Raw genomic sequence first — 27828 nt, 5'->3', positions numbered from 1 at the left:
GCACTTGCTATGTGAACACACAAAAAAATCATGGACATGATTCAAAAAGGGTCAAAGGTCAAAAAAAAATAATAATAATAATAGTCATACTTGTAGTGTTCGTGCTCAAAAACGACTTTGGAAACGAATTTCTTCTAGTGAAAATGTTTTGGTACTGCGCCCAACCAACCTCAAAATTAAAACACAACTTGTTTAGATTTATGGCTTTGATTTTCTCGCAGTTTTAGAGTAAAAAAATCTTAGAGTAAAACGTAAAAATATATATTTAATATAAAATGTTAAATAGTATTTTTATGCATTTTTCTTAATAATAAACTTAAGTTTGGTCTCCTTTTAAAAAGACGCTTGGCAGATTATTGTTGAAGTGAAAAAAAAAAGTTATAAAAGTTTAAGTCCAAAGCATTCAAGATTTACGACAGTTTAAATCGGAAATTTTATTTTTAAGTCTATGCTCAAAAAGTGATTAACAGGTAAAAAAATGGATCATAATAACTATTTCATTAATATAATTTAGTACCATAAAATCCCCAAAAAATACAAAATATTAAATAAAAAAGATTATTGAACTAAAATATAGTACATTCATTTCATTGAAATTATATATATATATATATATATATATATATATATATACACACACACACATATATATATATATTTCAGTCATTTTTGACAGCACCAGTGAGTTAAAAACAGTTATAAATGCCAAACACTGACTATGAGAAGGTAGCAAATGTGATACTTTTCTTCAAAAAAAAAAAAGCTAATTACAAAACAACAATAATGGGAGTCATTTATTGCAATCTTAAAACCACATTTTAATTAGAGAATCACTGAAGAACTCAAGAAATTGAATCATTTAGTTCCTTAAAGAGACATGCCATGAAAACATAATACAGCATGTTAAACTCCAAATGTTCGGCAATAAGGATATCTACTACAAGTACTAGTGTGTAGACATGCAGTCCAAGATCAAAAGTGTACACAAAACTCATTTAAATTTAAAGAGCAAGTCCTTTTGGTGTGGTTCAATTATTACTTTCACAGATCAAAAGTAAAATCATAATGGGGTCATAATGTTCTTCTTAATTGCTCTGAGTGAGAGAGAAAGTATGTGTATGCGCAAAAGAAGAGGAGAATTCAAGGCCAATGTGAAGTATCTAGTCGGCACTGTTGGCAGACTGGCAGACGGGAGGTAGGTCACCGGTTTCCGTCCTGTACACAATTTTTAAGGCTGAAACGAGGGGTATTTCATCTCTGAGATTACGACTTTTCCTATGTTCCTGACACGGAATGTCCAGAGTGACTTAAGAAGGACGAATAGTTCCCTTTCTTAAAAAAACAACTGCTCTTCTTGTCCGAAAACAATAAAAGCAATAAACAAACTACAACAATATACTGGCATGCAAAGGCACAGGAGTGAGAATTTCAATATAGTTATTGGAAGGCACTGACTGTTTCTAAGATAATAAGTCCATCCATGACAAAGGGAAAAGTGAGCAGAAGTTTGGTCAGAGAATTGCTAAATGTACACGTCCGCGTATGGACAATTTTAGGAGTAAGGCATCAATACACATATCATAAATATGATACATTTTATATAAATATACATAAAAACCATATGGGCCTTCATATACATGCATGTGCTATTTCAGAATTCCTGTACAAATATGAGACCCTATGCACTATGGAATCGAGGAGCTAGTGTTGAACAGGGGGCAGTGCCGTGTAACACACTATACTTAAGGAAAGTGAGAGATAGAGAGATATGGTGCTCTCTCTCTCCATCTCTCAAGTGCACCCAGTGTTTCCCTGACTCCTTTAACTGCTTCTGAAAGACATGGTACAAAAACACAAACAGGAAAAAGTGCACATATATTATTAATGGATAAAAGCTAAAACAAAGACAATATGAAATAAAAAAAATGCCTGTTTACCCGATTTCCTTAATAAGCATATCTGGTCTCATTCTGGATGATTCATCAATGTATATTATTTTATTTATCATTTAAAAAAATAAAAAACAAATCGCAATGATAATAAAACATACAATACCACTCACAAGTTTGGGGTCGGTACGATTTCTTTTCTTTCTTTTTTTTTTTTAAAGAAGTCTTTTATGCTCTTATGCTTATTGATAAAAAAAATACAGTAATACTGTGAAATATTGTATTAATTGAAAAAAGAATTGTTTGCTATTTTAATATATTTTAAAATGTAATTTATTCCTGTGATCAAAGCTGAATTTTCAGCATCATTACTCTAGTCTTCAGTGTCACATGATCCTTCAGAAATCATTCTGATGTGCTGATTTAGTGCTCAAAAACATTTCTTATTATTATCAATGTTGAAAACAGTTGTGCTGCTTAATATTTGTTTGTGGAAATTTTTTTTTTTTTTTTTCAGGATACTTTGATGAACAAAGTTCAAAAGAACAACATTTACTTGAAATCTAACTCGTTTGTTACTTTATAAATGTTATTTTTACCAAAAAAGATAACCTTACTGACCCCAAACTTTTGAACAGAAGTTAAAAAAAAAAAAAATCATTTTTAACCCCTGAAACTTTTGGTGCAGACAGGGAAAATGTAATTTAACCAATGGGTCACTTTTTACAAACCAAACTCCGAAAGAAAAAGAAAAAAACAAGTTCCACTGATTTCTGAATATTCAGTTTCACTTACAATGTCATATTACAGAAGTCAATTGCATAACTATTGTGGTTTTTGATAATTTCTTGAAGTTTTTCAATATTTAAGCATTTCCAAATTTTGCATTGAAACACTGACAGAGAAAAGTGAAGCTTGGTGTGTTACTCCTACCAAAATAGCCTTGGGTATGTCTTCTGCACTCCAAAGCTATATTGCCCCAGATTTAGAAGAGCCCAACCTGGAGAACAACATGAACAACATGTTAATGAAAAAAAAATCAGCATGATAAAGGAGGAAAAATCCATTTGAAGCAAACTGAGAAATGGACTTACGATCCTTCTTCTATTAGTAGTGCCAAGAACTTCTTAACTCTGTATTCCAGAGGCATCTAAAAATAAAACAGAAAAATACCCATGGGGAGGTGAAAAATAGAGATTAAAAGTGAAATCACAACTGAAAAAGATTTTTTTAATTTTATTTTTTTTTATACACCACTGTACGTCCCATGCAAGCCCACTTTTCTGGAAAGTTGTGATCTGTTTAAAAGACAAAAACCTTGTCAGCTATGTAAAGCCTGGAGGGTTCGGAGGGACCCTGAATTCGTCAGTGAGGAGTCGTGAAGGGGCGGCAGTAAATGGATGTCGGGAAGGGGAAGTAACAAGACTAGTGATAAATCTAGCAGGTTGGCGTACCTGTTCACCCAGGACAGTGAGACAACCTAGTGCTGATGCCCTCGCATGCTTATTTTGTTTGGTGATGTTTAGTGATATTTATTAACAAGATGGAACCTAAAGATATATGAATAATAAGTTGATAAAATAAAATAAACAAATATCCCAGATAAATTTAATTGTACTGTACCATTAAATTCCTTACACTCAAGAGATGAATACAAAATTAATTAAGGAGCTGAATTCTCTGACATGTTTATGAACTCAATCGCACTGTTAACTTTCCTTTATAGACTAGAATGTGATTTAAGGACAAAGGAAAGCTCTGAGGAGGGAGAAGGCACTGAAGAGGAAAATTAATGAAGGTGTATGCAATAACTTAGCTTTTCAATTGCCTGCGGCTGTTGAAGAAGTGAAAATTACTGAAAGAATAGAGGGAATGGGAGGAAAATGCAGTGCGGCTGTTTGCAGCATGTCCCGGCAGACTCTGTCTCATTCCTCTCTGAGGGGAAGCACTCACGCTGCCACATTACTGCATACCACACCAATTACACAGCATCCAGCCCAAACACCACTGCAACTCCAATTACGCCACCACAAAAACAATACAAAACTACCAAACACAACTCGAATTCTCATTAAACAAGACTAGCACTAATCTAGAACTAATGGTCTAAATGTACCCAAAAATGTACCTTAAAATACATGTTTTTTTTTTAGATCCAACATTGGCATAATAGAGCTCAACAGTGACTGGACAGTTTTCCAGTGGCCTTGGTTCCAGTTTTTCTCCCATTATTTTCTCCACAGGGATTTAAAAAATGTCTTCAATAAAGAGTTCTAACCAATCTGGTCTGAGATGAATCACAACATCTCAAACATTGAAGTAAAATAAAGTGAAATATTATTACAATTTACAATTTTTTTCTACTTTATATTTATATACTAATATATTTCAAAATGTCATTTATTCCTGTGATGGCAAAGCTACATTTTCAGCATCATTACTCCAGTCTTCAGTGTCACATTATGTCTCATTCTAAAACTGATTTATTGCTCAAGTAACATTTTTGATTATTATCAATGTTGAAAACAGTTGCTTAATATTTTTTTGTGGATCTTTTTTTTTTTTTCAGGATTCTTTGATGAAAAAGTCCAGAAGAACAGTATTTATTTATTCAGTATTCAAAAAAAATAATCTTACTGACCCCAAACTTTTGAATGGTAGTATATATATATATATATATATATATATATATATATATATACACACTCACCTAAAGGATTATTAGGAACACCATACTAATACTATGTTTGACCCCCTTTCGCCTTCAGAACTGCCTTAATTCTACGTGGCATTGATTCAACAAGGTGCTGAAAGCATTCTTTAGAAATGTTGGCCCTTATTGATAGGATAGCATCTTGCAGTTGATGGAGATTTGTGGGATGCACATCCAGGGCACGAAGCTCCCGTTCCACCACATCCCAAAGATGCTCTATTGGGTTGAGATCTGGTGACTGTGGGGGCCATTTTAGTACAGTGAACTCATTGTCATGTTCAAGAAACCAATTTGAAATGATTCAAGCTTTGTGACATGGTGCATTATCCTGCTGGAAGTAGCCATCAGAGGATGGGTACATGGTGGTCATAAAGGGATGGACATGGTCAGAAACAATGCTCAGGTAGGCCGTGGCATTTAAACGATGCCCAATTGGCACTAAGGGGCCTAAAGTGTGCCAAGAAAACATCCCCCACACCATTACACCACCACCACCAGCCTGCACAGTGGTAACAAGGCATGATGGATCGATGTTCTCATTCTGTTTACGCCAAATTCTGACTCTACCATCTGAATGTCTCAACAGAAATCGAGACTCATTAGACCAGGAAACATTTTTCCAGTCTTCAACTATCCAATTTTGGTGAGCTCGTGCAAATTGTAGCCTCTTTTTCCTATTTGTAGTGGAGATGAGTGGTACCCGGTGGGGTCTTCTGCTGTTGTAACCCATCCGCCTCAAGGTTGTGCGTCTTGTGGCTTCACAAATGCTTTGCTGCCTACTTCGGTTGTAACGAGTGGTTATTTCAGTCAAAGTTGCTCTTCTATCAGCTTGAATCAGTCGGCCCATTCTCCTCTGACCTCTAGCATCAACAAGGCATTTTCGCCCACAGGACTGCCGCATACTGGATGTTTTTCCCTTTTCACACCATTCTTTGTAAACCCTAGAAATGGTTGTGCGTGAAAATCCCAGTAACTGAGCAGATTGTGAAATACTCAGACCGGCCCGTCTGGCACCAACAACCATGCCACGGTCAAAATTGCTTAAATCACCTTTCTTTCCCATTCTGACATTCAGTTTGGAGTTCAGGAGATTGTCTTGACCGGGACCACACCCCTAAATGCATTGAAGCAACTGCCATGTGATTGGTTGATTAGATAATTGCATTAATGAGAAATTGAACAGGTGTTCCTAATAATCCTTTGGGTGAGTGTGTGTGTGTGTATATATATATATATATATATATATATATATATATATATATATATATATATATATATATATATATATATATATATATATATATATATATATAACACAGTCGTGCTCAGAATTAATCATACCCCTGCTAAATATGATCAAAAATGGCTGTAAAAAATAAATCTGCATCGTTTATCCTTTTGATCTTTCATTCAAAAAATTGGCAAAAATCGAACCTTTCATTGAAGTAAAAGAATTGAAAGTGGGGGGGAAAATCACATTATGAAATAAATGTTTTTCTTCAAAACACGTTGGCCACAATTATTCATACCAAATTATCAAATATACAAATTGTCCAGCTATGACTTCTTGTTTCACAGGAGTTTAAATATGAGGAAGCACAAAGGCCAAATTACCTGAATCATCCATCACAATGAATAAAACCAAAGAATATAGTTCTGATGTACAGCAAAAGATTGTTGAGCATCACAAAATAGAGAGTGGCTGTAAGAAAATAGCTAAAGAATTGAAAAACCCATTTTGACCATCAGGGCAATAATTAAGAAGTTCCAATCAACTAAAGATGTTACGAATCCTCCTGGAAGAGGACGTGTGTCTATATTGTCTTAATGGACGGTGAGGATGAAAGTTTGAGTGGCCAAAGACTCCTCAATAATCACAGATGGAGAATTGCAGAGATTAGTTGAGTCTTGGGGTCAGAAAGCCTATTGAAAAAAAAAAATCAAACAACCCCTACATCACCACATGTTGTTTGGGAGGTTTTCAAGAAAAATGCTCCTCGCTCATCTAAAAACAAACTCCAGCAGTTGTCAGACACGACTGGAACTTCAAATGGCACAGGGTTCTGTGCTCAGATGAAACTTAAAAAAAAATAGCTTTTTGGCAGCAAACACGCTAGATGGGTTTGGTGCACACAAGGATAAAAAGTACATGTGTACAATTTAATATACCGTTGGATCTTTAATGTTGTGGGCCTATTTTTCTGCTGGAGGTCCTGGACTTCTTATTCAGATACATGGCATCGTGGATTCTATCAAATATCAACAGATTAAAAAAAATCAAAACCTGACGGCCTCTGCTAGAAATTTTATAATGGGCCGTGGTTGGATCTTCCATCAGGACAACGATCCAAAACAAACTTCAAAATCAACACAAAAATGTGTTAGGGAGCACAAAAAGAAGCTTCTGCCATGACCGTCCCAGTTCCCTGACCTGATGAGTGGAGTGAACTGAAGAGAAGAAGCACCAACATGGATCTGGGAATCTGAAGGATCTGGAGAGATTCTGTTTGGAGGAATGGTCTCTGATCTCTTGCCAGTTATTCTCCAAACTCATCAGGCATCATAGGAGAAGGCTCAGAGCAGTTATCTTGGCAAAAGGAGATTGCAAAAAGGTATTTAATAAAAGGATATGAATAATTGTGGCCAACGTGTTTTGGAGAAAAACATTTATTTTATAATGTGATTTCCCCCCCACTTTCAATTCTTTTACTTAAATGAAAGGTTAGGATTTTGCCAATTTTTTGAATGAAAGATCAAAAGGATAAACAATGCAGATTTATTTTTTACAGCCATTTTTGATCATATTTAACAGGGGTATGATTAATTCTGAGCACGACTGTATATAATAATTTTTTTTTTTTCTAGTGACTTATAGTGATCAGTTATAAGTATGTATTTATAATGTATAAATAATGTATTTTGAAAAGTAGTTCTTCACTGTGAACTTTTAAATTAAACATTTAAAAAAAAAAAAATATGTATTTTAGATATTTTATTAGTAGACTTTTAATGTGATACCATTAAGCAGCTAACATTATTGCACAATTTTCGCGAGCAGTCTGTTTTGGCAGGGAAAGTGAAACTCTTCAATCAACTCCAGAAGCACTGCAGGCCACATACACCAAATTACATGCAGATGAGGAATATGGAGTTCTGTTTACTTGTGTGTCAAGAAGGAAGGCGCATCTGGAGGGGCTTGTTTTCATTATGATGCCATAAAGTAATTGAATTTGACAGTGACTCAAACCGCAGATGATTTCACAGGAAAGCTGTGACTCAGGGAGTCGTCTAGACAACCCGCAGGGTGAAAAGGTCTTTCTGCGTCTCACCTGCAGTGACATCTCTATAAGCATCTGCAGCTTCTTAATGCCCAGCCACATCATTTGTCCTTTCACCTGTTTCGCAATAGTTGCTCGCTCTTCTTCCTGGAAGCCCCCAAGAAGCTGAACGACAGAGGGGAAAAAAGTCAGTTAAGGATCTAGAGACAATCAATCAAAAACTATGGTCATATTCTAATGTACAAGAGAACACAAGAAGTGGTATTGTTGTTGGCCATACAAAAAAAATATCAATGGGGTCCAAAACAACATTGAACCCAAACTGACTTTCACTGTATTGGCAAAAACAAACACTGCAGCATTTTTCAAAATGTATTATTTTGTGTTCCACAGAAGAAAGAAAGTCATACAGGTTTTGAACAACATGAGAGGAGGTAAATTATGACAGAACTGTCATTTTTGGGTGAACTATCCTTTTCAGATGGTCTGCTTTATGATAAATGTTAATAAGCCCCCAGAAACCCTTTCTACTATGTAGATTGTTTTCTTCAAGAATTTTGCTTTTTTTTTTTTCTCAACCTTGTTTATAGTGTTAGTTTCCTATTTGATACATTAGGGTTTTATGGCCTATATATTATGATATAGTGAGAATATGACGCTCACACTTGAGGAAAAAAAAAACAATAAATTTTACTCAAACTGAGCCAAAATGTGCAATATGGCTAAAAAGTAAGATGAAAGACACGTACGTGTACCACGACCTGAAGGTGAACGTTTTTAGAATTATACTAAAAGGCCATTTACGTTACTAACTACCAATCAATAAGTCAACAGAAGGCATGAAGGAGATTGTGTAGAGCAGGTTTTTCAGCAACATTTTGATCATGTTGATAATTTAGAGACCTTAATTCACATATGAAATATGAAATAGTAGGCTATATAGGGTACTTTTGGGACATTGTACATCTCTTATCTCTTTTAGTCTCTGAAAGCCTCACCTCCAGGGCCTCCATGAGATGTTCACCTCTAGATATATTAGGGATGTGGATTGTAGTGCTGAAAGAGTCCAACATGCCCATCTCCTGCAGAACATCCTTTCTGCTAGTTGTGCCAAGAATCAGCAACTTCCGACCCTGCAATATAAATACAAGCAATGAGTTTTATGGTACTTTTTAAAACACTAAAGGTCAGAAGAGCATTTTGCGACGTGCTAGTACAATTATGCTATGGTGCCTATGTACGTGGAGTAAAGAGGTGGGCCATTCCCAGAGGCCCCAGCGAGCAGAGGGGATTATGGGTCGCTCCCCTGTGGTGCCCAGTATATGCTAGTGCATGCAGATGAGGTGCCACACAGGCAGCGGGCCTGCCAGGTCCCGGCTCTCTCACAAACCCTTTCTATCGACTCACCCAAGACTCGACTCCCTGCTGAGTGCTGCTCTATGCAGTCCTGATCTGGAGGAAAAGACCCTCAGCTATTCACAACACCTTACAAACACAGCACAACACCTATTCCTGCCTGACATACACACTCACTGCCACCAGGCAGGCCAACACAACAATAGGCCCACTATGAAAAACACTGCTGCAGCAAAAAAAAAAATGATTTGGATAAATATTTCAAATGTAGCTAAATTATAAAAACACGATTTATAGTTACTGGTTAAAAAAAAATAAAAATAAACACTGCTCAGAGAAGTGACAGGACACCTCTTCTCAGCAAGATGCATGATTTTGTAGTACAAAAGGTGCGGGACAAGTTACGCAAGAAAAGTTTAACTAGTGGTTCTTTTCAGTAAAATAAAAATTGGGGGAAGCACAGACTCAAAAAGTGGAGGACACTCAAATATTGTACACCTTAGTTTATACTATATACACTAATGTTTTTGATTGAAGTCTCTTCTGCTCAAGCTGCATTTATTTGATACAAAATACAGTATAAACAGTAATATTGCAAAATATTTCAATTTAAAATAACTTTTCTATTTTAATATATTTTAAAAATGCAAGTTATTCCTGTGATGGCAAAGCAGAATGTTCAACAGTCATTATTCCAGTTTTCAGTGTCACATGATCCTTCAGAAATCATTATAATTACGCTTAGTAGGATCACCGTTGAAAACGGTTGTGCTGCTTAATATTTTTGTAGAAACTGATTTTTTTTTTTCACAAATGTTTGATGAATAGAAAGTTCAAAAGAACAGCATTTATTTGAAATGGATTTTTTTCAATTCTTTATTGATCACTTTAATGTACCTTGCTAAATAAAAGTATTAATTCCTTTCAAAAACATTTTAAAAATATCTTATTAATCCCAATTATTTGAACACTGGTGTGTTATAAATCGTTTTTACATTTCTATGATTTTTGACATGCTGTATTGTTTTTATTATGTATTTATTATAAATAAATGAACTGGGTTTTACTGTACACTACCTAAAATGCTGAGTCAAACACATATAATTTCAAATAATTTGTAAAATGAGACAATAGAAACACTTTACCACATATTAATTCATTGTTATGAGTTGACTACAGAGTCAATAATTTGATTTTGGTAACTGTCAATAATTTTATTTATGTAGAACCACTTGGAATCCTTCACGGACCACAGCCTGAGAACCACTGGTTTAGGATTATACTTGGGTTAGAGGTTTTTAAAGCCTCTAACATTATGGGTGAAATAATACATTTTAGTGGACTAAAATAACTGATATGTTTATGCATAAATGACCAATGTAGTGAGTGGCACCAGAGCAATCAGAGGAGCTCTTTTCTTGTGAAAAGGAGGTGCTGCCCCCTATCTGTGGCTGTCAGTATTATGGGCGACATTCTCACCCGAGGAGGAGGTTTCTTCAATAAAACCAGCAGAGCCTGCAGCACGAGGTTAGAGAACCGTGGCCCAATGGGAACAAAATCTGTGGAGTGTATAAACATGACGAGAAGATAGTATTGGGTAAGTTTGGTATATAGACCAACCATTACATTGTACATTGTGATCATTTCAACTTATTATCAGTTTTGACAGGAAGTGCATCATCCACGGTGTGATGGACTCACCCAGCAGTCGTTCTATATCGTCCACAACCACACAGCTCAGCTGGGACTTGTAAGCGTCCTCGAATATCTAGAGAGATGAAAACCAGAAACCCACTATTAAAGGCCAATGGCTGCAAAATCACATCCATAACATCCCCAGTGACAACTGCTTTCAACACGCACAGATCTCTTCCCGTCTTAACCGAGCGACGAGGTTGTTACCTTCTTGATGGCCTGACATTTGGCGATCTCTGAAAAGCCGATCATTTTGTCTGGAGAGCAGATCTTGATGAAGGGGAACTGGGAGTCCTCTGCGATCTTGGCCGCCAGTGCGGTCTTACCACTGTGAGGAGGCCCTGCGGGAGCGGAGAGCATTCACACTCTCAGTCATATCAGATTGCAGCATTATGGTGCATGTTTGCTTGTGTGAACCAGAGAACAAGAGCATGGAGGAATGCTATCCTCTCAGCGTTTCTGAACATGTGTGCAGTGTATGTGTGCAACTGTAAGCTGTCAAGCTACAAGTTTCTTATAATGTAAGGTCACCTGCAGTCAGATACCCTGTTGAACACGTAGCTACACTAAAAGCTACTAATAAAAAGTAGCTAATTACATTTAAGCTATGGGGTTCATTTTAAATATACCTATTAGATGTCATTGACATTAAAATGGTTTTAATACTGCCATCATCTACACACTCTCTCTTAGGGCTGAACGATTAATCAAAATTGCGATATGGATTAGTGTGATTTTCAAACCACAAAGACTGCTCATGCTAATTGATCTGGGGTTTTCAGGTTCACAGTAAATGCTGCTTCACACAAACTCCATCTATTTTTTATTTATTAATAAAAATAATAATAATTATTATGATTATTTTATAATTACATTAAAATATCACACATTGTGCAGCCCTAAAAAAGCACATCAAACCTGGAGCTAAAAAAAAAAAAAAATAATTTTAATCATGCAGCCCGACTCTCCTCCAAAAACAAAGTCATCTCAGAAAAAAGGTGTCAGCAAACCAAAACAAGCAACGTGACTGACTATTTTGAACTACAAAACATTATGATATTAATTCTGATTGAATATTTGAATTGATTGACAGCCATAATTGTTTTATTAAAAATAATATTTTGTGTACTTCTACAAGAAAACATTTTTAAGGGAGCGAGAATTGACTTTTTTACACACTAAAAAAAGGAAATGCAACATTCTGTCACTCTACTAAACAAAATGAGTTCAGTTAGTAAAGTCACTATTTTAATTAGTTGACCCCTAACATTGTATTTGTGTATGTCTATGTATGTGCATGTGAGGTTTGTGTGTAAGACTTGCCCTCTAAGAGCACAGTTACTAGCGGTGTGCGTTCACTGTTCTTGGTCTGTTGCACCAGTAGCTCTCCATCTCCCAATATGTCAGACACATCATTGCTCCATTTCACAATACCATTCATGACGTAACTGGCGTAATCCTCCTGATTAGAGCCAAATGCCTTTACAGAAAAAAAAAAAACAGAGAAATGCATTAAATATTAAAGCAATGATAAGTTACTTAATTCACTGCTGAAATGATCTGATACTGTATGAACAACATTTAAGACTTAGTCTCAGGTAGCCCATTTACACAGTGCAGAATACACAGAATAATTCATTTAACATCACTTTACATGTCGTATGCAAATGACAGCCACCTCCTTTCTAAGTGGGTGGCTTTTGGCCAAAATAACTTGCAACGTGGACCAGACTTCATGGCGATAGTGAAGTTTAGGTACACAAGATCTTATCAGGGGAATTCGAGTCAGCATATCATTATACAAACTGAATACACAATAATGTGGAGTGGACTTACAGGCTTGATGTCATTATTCAGAGAAGCCCAGAAGTCACTCCTGCTGACCTGCAGAGTGAGAGCCTTTTCTGTGTCCACTTCTACCTGAGTAGTGGCCTACAGGAGCAAAGACACACAGATTGAACCTCAAACTCATCCACTTAATCAAAACGAAAGGTCTTGAAGCAAGAGAAAGAAAGACCTATTACACCTGTGTCAACACCATCAAATATGGGAGTGTGTGAGCTGTTACTACACACACACACTTTGTCTAGCTTTATAAAGATATCCATAGACTTCACAACTGCTACTAAAATTGTAATCTTGTTTGAGAAGCCGTTTCACTTGGATATACATCACAATAGTGAAGAAAAGACTATTGCAACTTCCGTTTCATGTCGACTTTAAGAATTGATCTAGTTTAAATCAGCCATAATTAGTTGTACGGGTCAATGAGATGATGAGATCAGACCTTGATGTGACGGTTCATGGCAGTCGACTGGGCAGCCCGAACAAGCCCTTCCAGCTCTGCTCCGCTATAGTTCTTGGTCTCGAAAGCCAGCTCTTTTACGTCAACGTCTTTGGCAAGCATGTTTGACTGCCTCATCTTTGCTGTGTGGATATGCAGGATCTGAACACGGCCCGTCTCGTCAGGCAGGCCTGGAGAAGGACTATAAGTCAACTAGTTGTTCAGCCAACCTTGAATATGTGATCCATGATGGCTACTGTAGTTCTCACCAATCTCCATTTTGACCTCCAGTCTTCCCGGCCTCAAGAGGGCTTCGTCAATCAGGTCGGGCCTGTTGGTCATCCCTTAAATAAAGTATGATTTAATGATGAACACAAAGCCAAATCAATAAACACATTAATATGTAACAAAAAAAATTATGCATGGTATGCAAGGAAGTTCTTACCAATAACCAAAAGGTTGTTGAGCTGCTCTACACCATCAATCTTGGACAGTAGCTGGTTGACTACAGTGTCATGGACCCCAGTGCTGCCTGCCATGCTGCCACGTTGTTTACAGATGGCATCAATTTCATCAAATATGATGATGTGCAGGCCACTGTTGGCCCCCAACTTCAAAAGCCAAGCAAAAAAAGAGACAGAAATATGATATAATAAATATAACAATGTAATATAAAAAATGTTTGAATAGCCTCAAAATTCCAATTTCGTTTTAATGTGGTCTTAAAAAATACTGTGTACAGTTCTCTTAAGCTCTCTGATTAAATGCCAAGCTGGTGAATGGCCTGTGACTGTATAAACTTCGTGACAATGGACTACAATTAAGATTTATCTCCTTCATCTCAGAGGCTGTCAGAGGCTAGGCCGTAACATTTAGCACAGATGGGAGGCCAGTATGAGTGTGCGTGGCCTCCCGTGAGTCGGGGTGAGGGGTTAGAGATAGCCGAATGCTCTCATTAAGAGGTGACGAGTGAGCTCTTCAATGTCATGTAGTCACACAGTCTACCAGCACAACATCACACTCAACAACGGCCAGAACCAGCAGTTCTCTGCCAACACTTTCATGACACATCACCCTTGGAAAAAAAAAACTATGATAATGTTTCTAAGCAAACACAAGGCCATTTACAGTAATTCAGTAAGTATATTTCAGCAATTTGGAGTTATTTGTAGAGCTGCTGGATGGCCCAAAACTGGGAACAGCATCCACTGAGCAAACCCGTGTTTGCTTGCCATGATTTTTTTGACTGTTGACAGAGCACCCTTTCTTTACAGTGTCAAATATCAGCGGGTTCCATCTCAGCGCCAGATGAATGTAAGGTTGTGCAAAACTGTCTGTATGGTCTTTCTAAGCGAACAGTGATTTGTGAAGTGCGTGAAAGAACAAAGGTTTTTCCTAAGTGTGTAATGTTTAATAATTAGCATGAAATGCCATGTATTAGTTTTAACTTCAATCTTTTTTGACTAACAATTCTATTCATGAAAAATTTAAATCCGGTTTTAAAGCTTGCCATAGTACTGAATTGGCTCTCCTAAGAGGTTTGAATGACATCATGCTAGCTACTGACTGCAATCTATGGTTCCGCTCAGATTTAACTAGGACATTGGCTTTGGACATTGGACTCCTCTGAAATTCATTTAAAATCTGGTGTTCCTCAGGGCTCAATTCTCGGTCCTGTGTTATTTTCTCTTTATATGGTTCCATTGGGATCTATTTTAAACAGGTATGAAGCGTTCTTTCATCTTTATGCTGACGACACCCAAACTTATCTGACTTTAAAGCGTGAGAATAAGCATGCCCTACAGCCTATTTTAGACTGGGTGAATTAAAATTTTGGCTTATGAGTAATTTTTTAAGTCTTAATGAGAGTAAGACTGAAATTATCCTGTTTGGCTAGAATGAACACAATCAAGATCAAAGTCATGTACTCTGTGTACATGTCTTTGATCTTGATTCCATGCCATCATACAAGTACCACATCTGTTAGGAATCTGGGTGTATTGTTTAACAACAGCCTTAAATTTGTTAAGCAGATAAGTGCTATGGTCAAATCTTGTTTTTATCATCTTCGTCTTTTAACTAAGGTCAAGTCATTCTTGTCTTTAAAGAAGTTATGTAGTTATGCATGTGTTTGTAACGTCTCGGTTGGATTATTGCAACTCATTTACCATCGGTGTCCCCCAGTCATCCATCTTACGTTTACAGTTAGCTCATGGTGAAATGGCTTCTCAAGGCCTCTGCATTTTCTTCTAAATGCACATTAACACATATTAATCTTGATTTCATTTCATTGGCTACCTGTTAAATATGGAATTGATTTTAAAGTTTTATTATTTGTATTTAAATCCATTCAGAAACAGGCACCACAGTACCTATCTGACTGCACCCATACACACAGTCGAGATCACTTCGATACGATGATTCCGAATTACTTTGTTTTCCCAGGAGTAAACTCAAAAATAGAGGTGATCGTGCTTTTGCTCGAAGTTATGGAATAGTCTTTCCGGCTTACATTAGAACTGCCCCAACTATTTAGATTTTTTTAAACTACTCTTAAAACATATTTATTCTCACTGGCGTTTAATATTGCCTGATTCTCTGTTTTATGAGTTTTTATCTAGAACAGTAGGCATTTTTTTATTTTTATTTTTTACAGCTGATGATTACTGTTTACTGTTTGTGTGTGATATTGCTGTGTTTTTTTATACTCTGTGCAGCATTTTGGTCAACCTCAGTTGTTTTTAAATGTGCTATATAAATGAACTGTGTTGTATTGTATCTTGTCTCCATCTCTTCCTGGTTTCTTACTCTCTTCTGTTCCTCCTCGGCATCAGCAAACAGTTTTCTGATGTTGGCCTCTGACTCGCCCACATATTTGTTCAGAATCTCTGGCCCGTTGACCACCTTCGGCTCTCTAGCATTCAGCATCTTTCCAATCTGACGTGCCATCAGGGTTTTACCACAGCCGGGCGGCCCAAACAACAAGATTCCCTTCACGTGCTTGCAGCCTGTGGAAAGAGAAAGGGGTTGTGGGATGTAAAGTCAATATATATAAAGCTCAACACAACAATGTTTCAAGTGGTTTCAACTGAAAATGCAGCTTTTAATGACTTCTGCAGTCTCAAAATTATTCAACCCCTTCATAGCAAGTATCTTTAGTACTTAGTAGAACACCTTTTTGCAGTTATGACCTGCTGCAAACAAGATGTAGGCCTATAACCAGACACCAGCTTCTGAATCTTGAATCTTAACCCATTCCTCATGAGCAATGGCCTCCAGTTCAGTAATATTTTTGGGTTTGTGTGCTGCAACCGCCTTCTTCAAATCCCACCAGAGAATTTCTATGGGGATTTTCTAAGTCAGGTGACTGTGATGGCCACTGTAGACTGTAGAATCTTCCAGGACTTCTTCTGCAACCAAGCCTTGGTGGAATTTGAGGTATGCTTGGGATCATTGTCCTGTTGGAAGATCCAATGAGGCTTCAGCTTCCTCACTGACAGCATGGTGTTTTCTCCTAAGATTTCCTGATATACTTCAATGAATCCATTTTGCCTTACACACGCTACAGGTTTCCAGTGCCAGAGGATGCAAAGCAGCCCCAGAGCACCACTGAGCCACACCATCAGTGGCGGCTTGTCAATAGAGGGCGCTGGGGCGCCGCCCCAATCAAAATTCCAGAAATATTCATGTGCAAAAATGATATAAAAATACAAAAATAAAATAGTTTACTCAAACAATGTGCCGGCTGGTAGTAAGAAGAGCCTCAGCATTTAATAAAAACTGGCTTTAAAATATTTTCTATGTTTTTCAATATGTTTCATGCGGTTTCAAGATCGAGGGACACCGGACAAATGGATGTCTATCTGAGTCCTTAAATATTCGGGTAGCATGTGACCTGAAGCTGGTCTCTAATTGGTTTCTTCAAGATTCTCCTCTGGACGCAGGTCGTTGCGTCCCTGGCGAATCAGAATTGGATACATGTTATTTTATCCAATCTGATTGGTTCTCGTCACCTGTCATTCAACTTTACGCTCTTGGTCACTACTGCGAGTGCGCTCTCCGACTCCGTCAAAACCTTGCTAGGCTGACCACTTTGGTAGAAATTATGGCGGCAGTCAATCCAAATTCTGTCATTTATTTACAAAAAAAAACTTTCACAAGGCTTTCGCTGGAAGAAAAAAAAACAAGGATAAAGGATCTCGGACCGGACCATCCAGATTTACAAATCCAGTAGCAGGCCAGTGACAGAGGACGAAGCTAAAGCAACACCGGAGCTTCACCTGCGCTTGTTATGAGAAATGGAGGTGACTGGCTGGATGTGATGTTAGCAGTGCCCTGTTTTGTTTTGTCACTGAAGTTTTGTGGACAACAACGGGGGTAAGAGACCTCAAACATCTATCTGAAAAATATACCTATTCCAGCTATTTATGGAGAATAATCTCGAAGAAGTCTTTTCCGAAACTGTGACTCTTCTAAAAGTTCTCATTACCACACCCATGACCACGGCTGCAGCTGAGAGGTGCTTTTCAACCTTGAAAAGAATAAAAACTTTTCATAGAAACACCATGACCCAGGAGAGGCTGAATGCACTGGCATTGCTGTCCATGGAAAAGAGACTTGTTACTGAGATGACTGACTTTAATTACAGAGTCATTGAGAAATTTGCTGGCCAGAAAGAAAGGAGAGCAAAATTTATGTTCAAGTAGGAAACATGCTTTTTGGTACTGCTTTGTATTTATTTATTTATTTTTTAAAAACCACCACCCCAAAAATAATTATAACCAGCCGCCACTGCCCACCATGCTTGACTAGGCAGAGTGTTCTTTTCAGCATATGCTTCATTCTTCTTTCTCCAGACATACCGCTGATCCATAGATCAAAATCCCAAAACTACTGTGGCATATTTATATGATTTTAAGCAAATTGGAGCCAACTTTTCTTGTGCTTTTGGGTCAGTAGTGCTGTGCTCTTGGAGTTCTAGCATGCATTTAGTACGCGCCTTACTGTGCAAGCTGAAACCTCAATGCCAGTTTTGTCAATGTGGCCACTTTATGAGATACACCTTGTTAGTCCTGGGTTGGACCACCTTTTGCCTTCAGAACTTCCATAATTCTTCGTGCCAATGATTCAACAAGGTGCTGGAAACATTCCTCAGAGATTCTGGTCCATATTGTCATGATAGCTTCACTTAGTTGCTGCAGATTTATTGGCTGCTTATCCAAGATGTGAATCTCCTGTTCCACCACTTTCTAAAGGTGCTCTACTGGATTGAAATCTGGTGAATGTGGAAGCCATTTTAATAGTGTCAAATCATTTTCATGTTTAGGAAACCAGTTTGAGATGATCTGAGCTTTGAGACATGGTGCGTTATTATGCTGGAAGTAACCATCAAAGGAATGGACATGGTCAGCAACAATACTCAGATAGGCTGTGGCGTAATTGGTACTAATGGGCCCAAAGAGTGCCAAGAAAATATCCCCCACACCATTACACCACTAGTAGCAGCCTAAACCGTTGATACAAGGAAGGATGGATCCATGCTTTCATGTTGTTTATGCCAGATTCTGACCCTGCCATCTTCTACAGCAGAAATCCAGCCTCATCAGACCAGGCAACAATTGTAACCTAAGTTTTCTGTTTTTAGCTGACAGGAGCGGCACCCAGTGTGATCTTCTGCTACTGTTGCTAATCTGCTTCAATGTTCAACGGTTATTCAAGTTATTGTCGCCTTTCTATCAGCTCAAACCAGTCTATATTATATGGTTATAAGATTATGCCATAAAGCTCACACAAGAAGTATGGCCAAGTGTCCAATACAACGGTTTTCAGAGTAGCACAAGGGTCTTTTTGATGAGCAATGGCATTTCTGAGACAAGAGCCCTGTTTTTGGTTAACAACATCTGTTGGCTGCCATTTGAAAAGAGCGGGAATTCTGGAGATAACCAGCAGGCCTGAGATGGGAATCAGTATGGCCATTTACACCTGTTGACAGACTCAGGTTGAGGGAGGGTAGACGTCCAGACTTTCCACAGAGGAGAAGAACGAGGCCACGGCTGGGCAGACTGAAATGACCTTTAAGTGGTGGGAGTTTTGGGAGAAACTGGGTGTACTGGTGTAAACTCCCACCCAAGCACTATAAGACAATAACATACTCAGACACACAGCCGCACCTTCCTTCAGCACCTGGGCTCCAAAACGAAGCCCAATTAAGTGCTCACCTTTGCGCTATCAAGACCCGCCATCTCATTAGAGCAGCCAGCTGCCCGAGCCAGAGGCCAACTCCTGCAGCCATCACACCACAAAGGTCATCTCTCTCTCGCACACACACACTGAACTCTGTGTGTCCGCATACATGATCAAGTCATCTGACAGCTTACAGGAATATGCTCTTCATAACTGTTCATTTTCGCAGTTTGGCAAGTGAAGAATAGAATAAAGTTATTAACAAAACCGTGTTAACATTTATGGATAAACTAAGTGACACCACAAAACACAGACTCCAGGTGGCCTTGGAAAACATGAACATCCAAATTATGACAAATTATGGCTTTCTTTAATGTTAAAATAATTGAATGTGAGTTTAAATATCATTTGCGTGACATTTATGGCCATACTGATGGATAGTTCACCTCAGATCTTGAAAATAAATGAAAGGAAACAAACAAGAATGTTCAAACTGTGAAGTCAGTGTGAACAAACAACTGTGTTCTATGACAAAGATCGTTTCAGTCACTCAGTATGTTTTTAATAATGTTAAATTGGTGTAATATTCATGAATTTGATTATTTACTTGTATCCATTTTGTTGTGAATGCAGTGTGCTTGCAGAGACCACACACACACGCTCTTCTTATTAGCTGTGATTTTGGATTGATTTTGTCGCGGCTCGTAGTCACGTCGCTTCTGCTGTGGACAGACAAATTGCTTGGCACTGGAATCTTATCGCATCAAGTCTGGTTAGGACACGATCTTAAGCAAATTTTTTACTATGGACATGTGCTTTCTTATTCAGGATTCATCAACATGAGCACCTGTTGAAAATCAATCTGAAATTCTGTGTGAGAACATTTCCTTGCACACCAATAAGAACACTTAGCAAAAGAGTCCCAGTGTCTAAAAGCTGAGAACGGAACGCAGACAGCAGCTTCAACTGCAAATGATTATAATACTTTCGCTGCAGGAATCAATCTGATGGGAATTTGTCTGCTGGATAGCATCTTTAACAATTGTTGATCTGTTTAGAGGGGGAATATAAATCATTAAAATACAATTAAATTGCAGTCTGACAATATAATTCAAACTAGGCTTTTGACTGCTAGCCAACAGCAAAAGAGAAGACAACATAACGATGTTCTTTCAGGGTTGAATGTAACTGAGCAATTCTCTCATTTATGGTTAGGATGAGGTGCTGGGAGGGTCTGAGAGCAGTCGGTCAAATCTTTTAGCCACTCTCTTATTTAGTTTGGCTTGGTCCTCTCTTGAACTGGAGTCGCAACATTCCGTGATTCATGTCGCCTACAACATGCTGTGCCTCTACTGGCCACTTAAACAGAGAGCAATGTGGTTGAAGAAGGAAAAAAAAGATATATGTCCTTCCAAGACAAAGACAGGGGCGTCATGCACTAGTGTAGCTTCGCAGTTTTTTGTTTCAAAGCAAAAGAGAGAGAAAATCTAAGACTCACCCATCTGCTCCACTATGTCTGGAGGAAAGACTCGCGAGGCGAAGGCCCGACGGAAGATGTCCGAGAACTCCCTGTCCAGGCCTCCGATCCCCATGCGCTCAAAGTTCCAGTCGGGGTTGATGATGGACTGCCGAGACCCTCTGGCCTTTGATTTTCCTGGGGAAAAATTATCAAAATCAGGTTGCTGAGGAGCACTAAAGAAACTAAGGAAAATATAATATTTATATTTAATCTACCAAGGTCATACCCCATGTAAAATTAACTGATGTATAAAACATTTGAGCAGAGGTGACAAAGTGAGGAAGCTGAGGTGAAACCACATGTGTGTTCTGACTGCCATCTAGTGGTACGGTTTAGGTGTTACATTATTTGAAATCTGAACATTTTACTGCTTATTGAGTCATTGGAAAACACAGGCCACAGAACTGAAATGAAAGTTATTTAAGTTAATTATTTTTAATTAATCTGTTCAGTAATGTTTAGGTAAAAAAATATCCTTGCCTATAACTCAATCACGCTCAACACTTTTCAAATATGGAGTGCTGTCTGCTTGTGTATGTTTGAGCCACAATGGTGGTGCGTGTTTGCAGGTTAAACACTAACCAGTCAAATTGAGAGATGAGCTCTCGGCTTTCTCAAAAATCACCTGACTGTTGCCGTGCAACAGACCAATCTCAATCTGAAAAAGAAACATGGAGATAAACAATATTTAATTTGCCATAACTCTCTTAACACATGATTTAGGGCTGGGCGATATGGCCAAAAAAAAAAAAATCACGATAATATTTTTTTATATCAGTCGATATATCGATAATTATCACGATAAAAGTCAAATCTTTATTTCTTTCAAGTTTAAAGGCAGATTTTTGCTCCTAAGTGAAAGTTGTAGAAACCAGAGCGTTAATTGTGGTTTTAAACTACTCTTTATTGTCAGAACATCAGGACAAACACTTGCCAAACAGGTGAACATTTCACAAATCTGAGGTAGAACCTTTTTACAGTCTATGGGTAGAACATTCAAACATTTGTCATTTTTCCTAAACAAAATAAATATCTTTATTGGAGAATTAATTTCTTAGTTTCTGCATGTGCTAATTTTTATTTGGTAAAATGTAATATTCTGACTGTTTGAGTTTTATTAAACTTAACCATTGGTCATCCAGTATCATGCATTTAGATCATGATAACCACAGATAAAACCAGGCATAGCCTGTAGCACCTCACTATCATGGTGAAATGTAACTTTATGGTTTCTATGGTATTTGTATGAAAAACAGTAGCCTAATTACATTATTAAATACTGTAATTATATTCCATCAGTCCTTTAATACTTCGTCTACATTAATAATATAATACAATTCAATATGCATATCCCACATTTCATGGTGCAGTTAATATTACTAGGCTAACGTTACAGTAAATCCATGGTAAATGAAGGGAATTTGTAGACGGAAAAGCCTTCTGCGCACAGTGTTTCTCCTGTTTGTCAGCGCTGTTTCATCTGCCTTTAAACTGGTTTAAATCGCTGAATTCAAGCGCTTCTCACTGGATCTCGTGATGAGAGCGATCAGAGTAAACGCATCGGCTCTAATGAGCTCGCGCTGCTGTTTGGACTTTGAGCCGAGCGGATAAATGGTCCGTGTGGCGCGCGGTTCAAATGAGTTTCGTTCAGCTTTTGGCGCATAAACATTATCGAACATTTATCGAACTCTTGATATCGTTTTATCGAGAAAAATTATATCGCGATGATTATCGTTATCGTTTTATCACCCAGCCCTAACATGATTAGATATGACTTGAAAGCAAGCAGTAAAAAGGTACCTTCTGTTTTTTGCTAGAGTTTTGCTCGCCCCTGAGGATGCTGGGATCCATTGCCTCGATATCTTTTATGACCAGTCCGAAGAGCCTGTCACAAAAGCTGAAGGCAAACTGCCAGGAAGACGATACAGGCTTTATGTGACAGTACATCCACACTACAACAAAAGTTCTCAGACCTCATTGAGTGTGGGTCTGACATTCATTTCATTAGCTCTTTAACTGTCTCACCTGCTGGCCGATGCTAAAGGCCTGTGCGTTGAAAAACTGGATAAATTCAATGGCCATTTTATCTGAGTCGTAAGGGTTGCTGTCAACGGTCTTCTTCTGGAGGAAGTCAATCTCTAGCGTCATGGTTCCCACATACTGTCTAGACGGGTCAAAGTTGTAGATACTCGCTGCAACAGAGAGAAGTCACAGTTTTTGACTATGTTTACATGCACCCTCATAATGCAATTATAACAGCAACATTGCGCCAATTATTGGCCAATTATGTGACACTGAAGACTGGTGTAATGGCTACAGAAAATTCCGTTTTGCAATCACAGGAATAAATTACATTTTGAAATGTATTAAAATAGAACACTGCCATTTTAATTTGTAATAATATTTCACAATATTACTATTTTTAGAGAGTTTTTTAGATATCTTTCAAAAACATAAAATCTTCTGAACAGTATTGTACTGTACAGACATTTTTTTGAGAAACTTACTTAACCTAAATTTGCATATTTCTAGGAGTGATTAACATATTAATTTAGACTGAGCAAATTAAGCAAAACTGCTTGACAATGACACTTCTTTTCAACAAGAAAATAATATTTTAATAAAATTCTTGATTACCTGGACTAAATATTTCTTAAAATAAGTAATTATTCTTCACTATCTATCAGTAACACTTTACCTAAAGCCTTTATATATATATATTATATTTTATATATATAGAGAGAGAGAGCATTGTGTGATCTCATGAATAATTGTAACCACAGTTATATTACATTATATTGATAGATAAAATATATATATTCACTGTTACACCTTTAAAAAGTATAATGTATTAAAACACTTGGCAAACAAACCAATTTCAGATGTAACAAGGAATCTGCAAATATTTGAATGCCTTTTAACTTTGGTTACAATTATTTATAAAAAGATATAATTCCTTATAATGGGTTATAACTGTGTTGTTGCATTCATTATTAGTGAGGAGAATCAAATTCAGTGTTGTTTGTAAAGGATTTTTTTTTTTTTGGTCAGAATATTATAAAGAAGTAGAAGTAGTATAAAACTCGTACCTTCCACATCCTGGTTTAGAGAGAGTCCAGCCCATTTTCTCTATGACACAGAGAGCATATTGATGAGTTTCTATTATGTTGCATTTAGCCTACATGTATAATTCATCAGTTTTAGCATATTACAGGCCATACAATTATTATTGGTATCATAAAGAATTTCCAACTAAAAAGCTACACAAGCGCATTTGTACAACTTTCTCTTGATAGACGGTCCTACTCTATAGCGCATTTTTTATTTAACGTGTAGTCTAAGTAGAATAAAGTTTCTATAGTTTTGTTTCTTTTCCTGGTCTCTTGTTCATTAAACATCACATCCTGACATAAAATAAGACCACTGTGAGAAAGATACTGTAGTACCTGAGAAGTCCTGCTGCTGTCAAGTTAACAGACGAAGGAGAAGCAGGCAAAAACAATGCAAGATATTAAGAAATAAGCATGCTGACAATAACAGTACACTGCTGTACATCTGCATACTAATGCATTTCACAAAGGTGCATAACGCATATCAGCTTTTGTTCTACATGTCTACAAGAGCAGTAAAGACACATAAAGGCATATGGGACCTTAGAGAAGCCTATGGGGAATGATGACACAAACGTGTACCTGGGGTAGACTGAAGGCAATGGTTCCCGGGACCACGCTCGAGTGAGTTCGAACCGTGAACACAAATTTCTGAGTGGGTGTGGTTTTAACGGTCAAATGCCTAGAAAGATTTAGAACAGCTGATCTGACACACACGTTCTGATAGTATGTGTTTAAATATACGATCACATCTTCCATTTCTGATTCATTACACAACACATTAAATACTCACTGCCCAGATTTGAAGTCTTTCTCACTTGCAACCACACAGTTGGTGAGAGACAGTTCATCTGTCGGGCATCTCACTGCTTGCATTATCTGTACAGGAAAGAAGAAAAAAACAAAAGAACAGGAGTAATGAAGTGATTACAAATCACAGAAGTTGACATTTCAGCCTCCATATACACCACCAGTGAGAAACTCAAGCATACTTCCTGCTCGTTTATAATAATTACTAATAATTCTATCCAGAAGCCACCTTTGCCTAGATCAGGGGTCTTTAACATTTTTCAGGTCTATGCAGAGATGGACCCGTGTTATATTGTGTTGCATTTCAATACTGGACTATAAAACAATGCATGTCAGTGCATAAAAAGTATCTAGTTAGTATCAATATTTAGTATTGACATACTAAAATACTTGTGCATTACAATTTAAATTTACTAATGTGCTTGCAAATTTTAATGGCACACTAAATTTTTAAAATGAACTTTTGCTTTGGTTGAAATTAACTGTATTTTAGTAATATTTAAATTAAAAATAATAATAATCACCAATTGTAAGATTTTTTTAAATACTTTTAAAAGAAGTCTCTTCTGCTTCTGCATTTATTTAATCCAAAATACAGTAAAAATGTATCTGAATACATTTTTAAATGTAATTTATTCATGTGATGGCAAAGCTGTATTTTCAGCATCATTACTCCAGACTTTAGTGTGTCACATGATCCTTCAGAAATCATTGTAAATGAAAAGTGTAAATTTTTTCAGAATTCTTTGAAAGTTTGAAAGAACAGCATTTATCTGATATAGAAAGCTTTTGTAACATTATACACTACCATTCAAACATTTGGGGTCAGTAAGAATTTTTTTTTTTTTTAAGAAATTAATACTTTTGATCAGCAAGAATGCATTAAATTGATTAAAACTGACAATAAAGACATTTATAACGTTACAAAAGCTTTCTATTTCAGATAAATGCTGTTCTTTTGAAATATATTCAAATTTAAATTGTAATAATATTTCACGATATTACTGTTTTTACTCTATTTTGGATCAAATAAATGCAGCCTTGGTGAGTATAAGAACATTTACATTTTAAAAAATCTTTACAATCCTAAAACTTTTAAACAGTAATATATATGCGCATTTAATATTTATATATGATCATGTGACACTGAAGACAGGAGTAATAGTTGCTGAAAATTCAACTTTGCCAATACAGGAATTAATATATAAAGGAAAAAAAATCCTCAATATTACTGTTTTATATTATTTTTTCTTTAAAACTAATTTCAAGAATGTAAGCAAGAACTTTTGATAAAAAGAGAACAAAGAAACTTTGACATTTACACTTCCAGTACCAGCTTTAGTGAAAAAGCTCACTGATATCCTTGAAGTGAGCCAGAAATAACCTTCAACATTCTCCAGACCAGCACTGTCAGACAATTGCTGTGTGACTTAAGTATAACGCTAAATACTAATAATAGAATCATTACTAGTAATAATCCTGGTCCAAAAAAAAGAAGCAAAATGGAGATAATTTGATGAAAGCTAACTGAAAACCAAGCATTACTATTTCTAAACTGTGTTACAGACCATTAAATTAGCCAAAGCAAAAAGTGTCCCTTATTCTTTTCAATGTAGGCTAAATATACAGCCTAGATGTCGACACTTACCAGTTGTCTGCTAAGATCTTCATTTTCATCATGACAGACACTCACTGAATAAGGAGTCACTCCCCCCATTACCTTTTCAGCACCCTGATATTCGATTATTATAACACTTGAATATCCATCTTTAACCAGCTGTAGCTCACTCTAAAGAAATAACATACAGTAATGCTGTGTGATCTTATAGGATTACCCAAGGGCTACATTAAACCCTAGTGTGGTATTACCAATAGCATGAGATGAATTCCAGACCTTCTGAATCCCACATAATCTGCTCAAATATACAGCCTGTAAGCATAACCCTGGGTAACGCATAATGCACTGTGACTCAGTGTTTGGGCCTGTTTTTACTATTTCTATGGTACGTTAGCAACTGACAAAAGCAGCACATTCGGTGGAGTCCAAAGGGCTGAGACCACATTGAAAAGATGGGGGTTTTATTTTAATTTAAAACAGGAAATTTGTGGAAATCAAATCTGGATTTGAGAATATTCTAATTTGTATGTTTTAATATTCAAATTTAATTTGAGAATATCTTTTTCAAACTATATATATGCATAACAAAAATGATTCAAGTGGAATAAGTGGAATGTCCAAAATTATATTAATATTAACACATATTATAGCAAACACTATCTATATGTATAATACCATTTTTGTGATATTTGAAAATTGTATTAAGTACTTTGAATTTAAGCTTTTATTTTTAGTTTACGTTTAGTAGTTTACATTTTTGTTATATGTTTTGTATTCGTTTTCTTGTTTAGAAAATTATATTTATTTCATTTTCAGTTTTAGTCATTTTAGTCATTATTTTATTTCAGTTGGTTAAGGTAACATTTCAGTTTTTCATCTAACATTTATATTTTACTTTTATATTTCATTTCAATTAACGAAAACGATAATAACACTGCAGACCTCTGTACGTTCAAGGCTATACATTTATACAAAATTTGTCAAACTAAAGCCTATATAATGTTTTATTTATTCTATATATTTTATTGATTTAGGCAGTTGAATAATCATTAATCAATATCCTTGATGTCTGTCAAAAACAGCATTTATTTATCATAATATTAACTCTCATACACTCTTTGTTTCAGTCATCTGTAATGACAGCAGCCACAGTTATATCAACACGCACTTCGCCATAGTCACTCTTCAAACTGGTTTAAAGAAAGCACAGATGTCGTGAGAAACTTTAAATGCCCCGTAAATGTCGTGTTCAAAACATTGCATGAAGTTTTGTTTCACTGAAAAGTCATGAGATGTGGAACTCGTCTTCCGGTGCCGCATGAGTGTGAATGACGTGTGCAAATGCAACACGTATGAATGGAGCTCAGCTGTGT

General features: G+C 36.7%; 1 protein-coding gene across 2 annotated transcripts in view; it reads right to left on the bottom strand.

Annotated features, from left to right (window-relative positions):
* Positions 1-765: 765 nt before the first annotated feature.
* nsfb (N-ethylmaleimide-sensitive factor b) overlaps positions 766-27828 on the bottom strand; it is a 27251-nt gene continuing 188 nt past the window's right edge. Inside the window, exons 2-22 of one of the 2 annotated variants that reach the window (XM_081392646.1) lie at positions 24821-24906; positions 24610-24709; positions 24007-24046; positions 22943-23109; positions 22718-22825; positions 21500-21575; positions 20897-21052; positions 16024-16223; positions 13661-13826; positions 13485-13559; positions 13219-13406; positions 12768-12863; positions 12255-12411; positions 11139-11272; positions 10938-11004; positions 10716-10795; positions 8879-9013; positions 7932-8045; positions 2984-3039; positions 2823-2889; positions 766-1831 (exon numbers count right to left, since the gene is read on the bottom strand). In XM_081392646.1, the coding sequence (XP_081248772.1) occupies positions 2859-2889; positions 2984-3039; positions 7932-8045; positions 8879-9013; positions 10716-10795; positions 10938-11004; positions 11139-11272; positions 12255-12411; positions 12768-12863; positions 13219-13406; positions 13485-13559; positions 13661-13826; positions 16024-16223; positions 20897-21052; positions 21500-21575; positions 22718-22825; positions 22943-23109; positions 24007-24046; positions 24610-24709; positions 24821-24906 (2232 nt within the window). In that variant the 3' untranslated portion in view covers positions 766-1831; positions 2823-2858. The remainder of the gene's footprint in view (positions 1832-2822; positions 2890-2983; positions 3040-7931; positions 8046-8878; positions 9014-10715; positions 10796-10937; positions 11005-11138; positions 11273-12254; positions 12412-12767; positions 12864-13218; positions 13407-13484; positions 13560-13660; positions 13827-16023; positions 16224-20896; positions 21053-21499; positions 21576-22717; positions 22826-22942; positions 23110-24006; positions 24047-24609; positions 24710-24820; positions 24907-27828) is intronic. The other variant, XM_081392647.1, reaches the window with a different exon arrangement.

This window comes from Scardinius erythrophthalmus (genome assembly GCF_964197995.2).
Source record: "Scardinius erythrophthalmus genome assembly, chromosome: 18".
Lineage (NCBI taxonomy): Eukaryota > Metazoa > Chordata > Actinopteri > Cypriniformes > Leuciscidae > Scardinius > Scardinius erythrophthalmus.
This window is presented reverse-complemented; position numbering and strand designations above follow the sequence as displayed.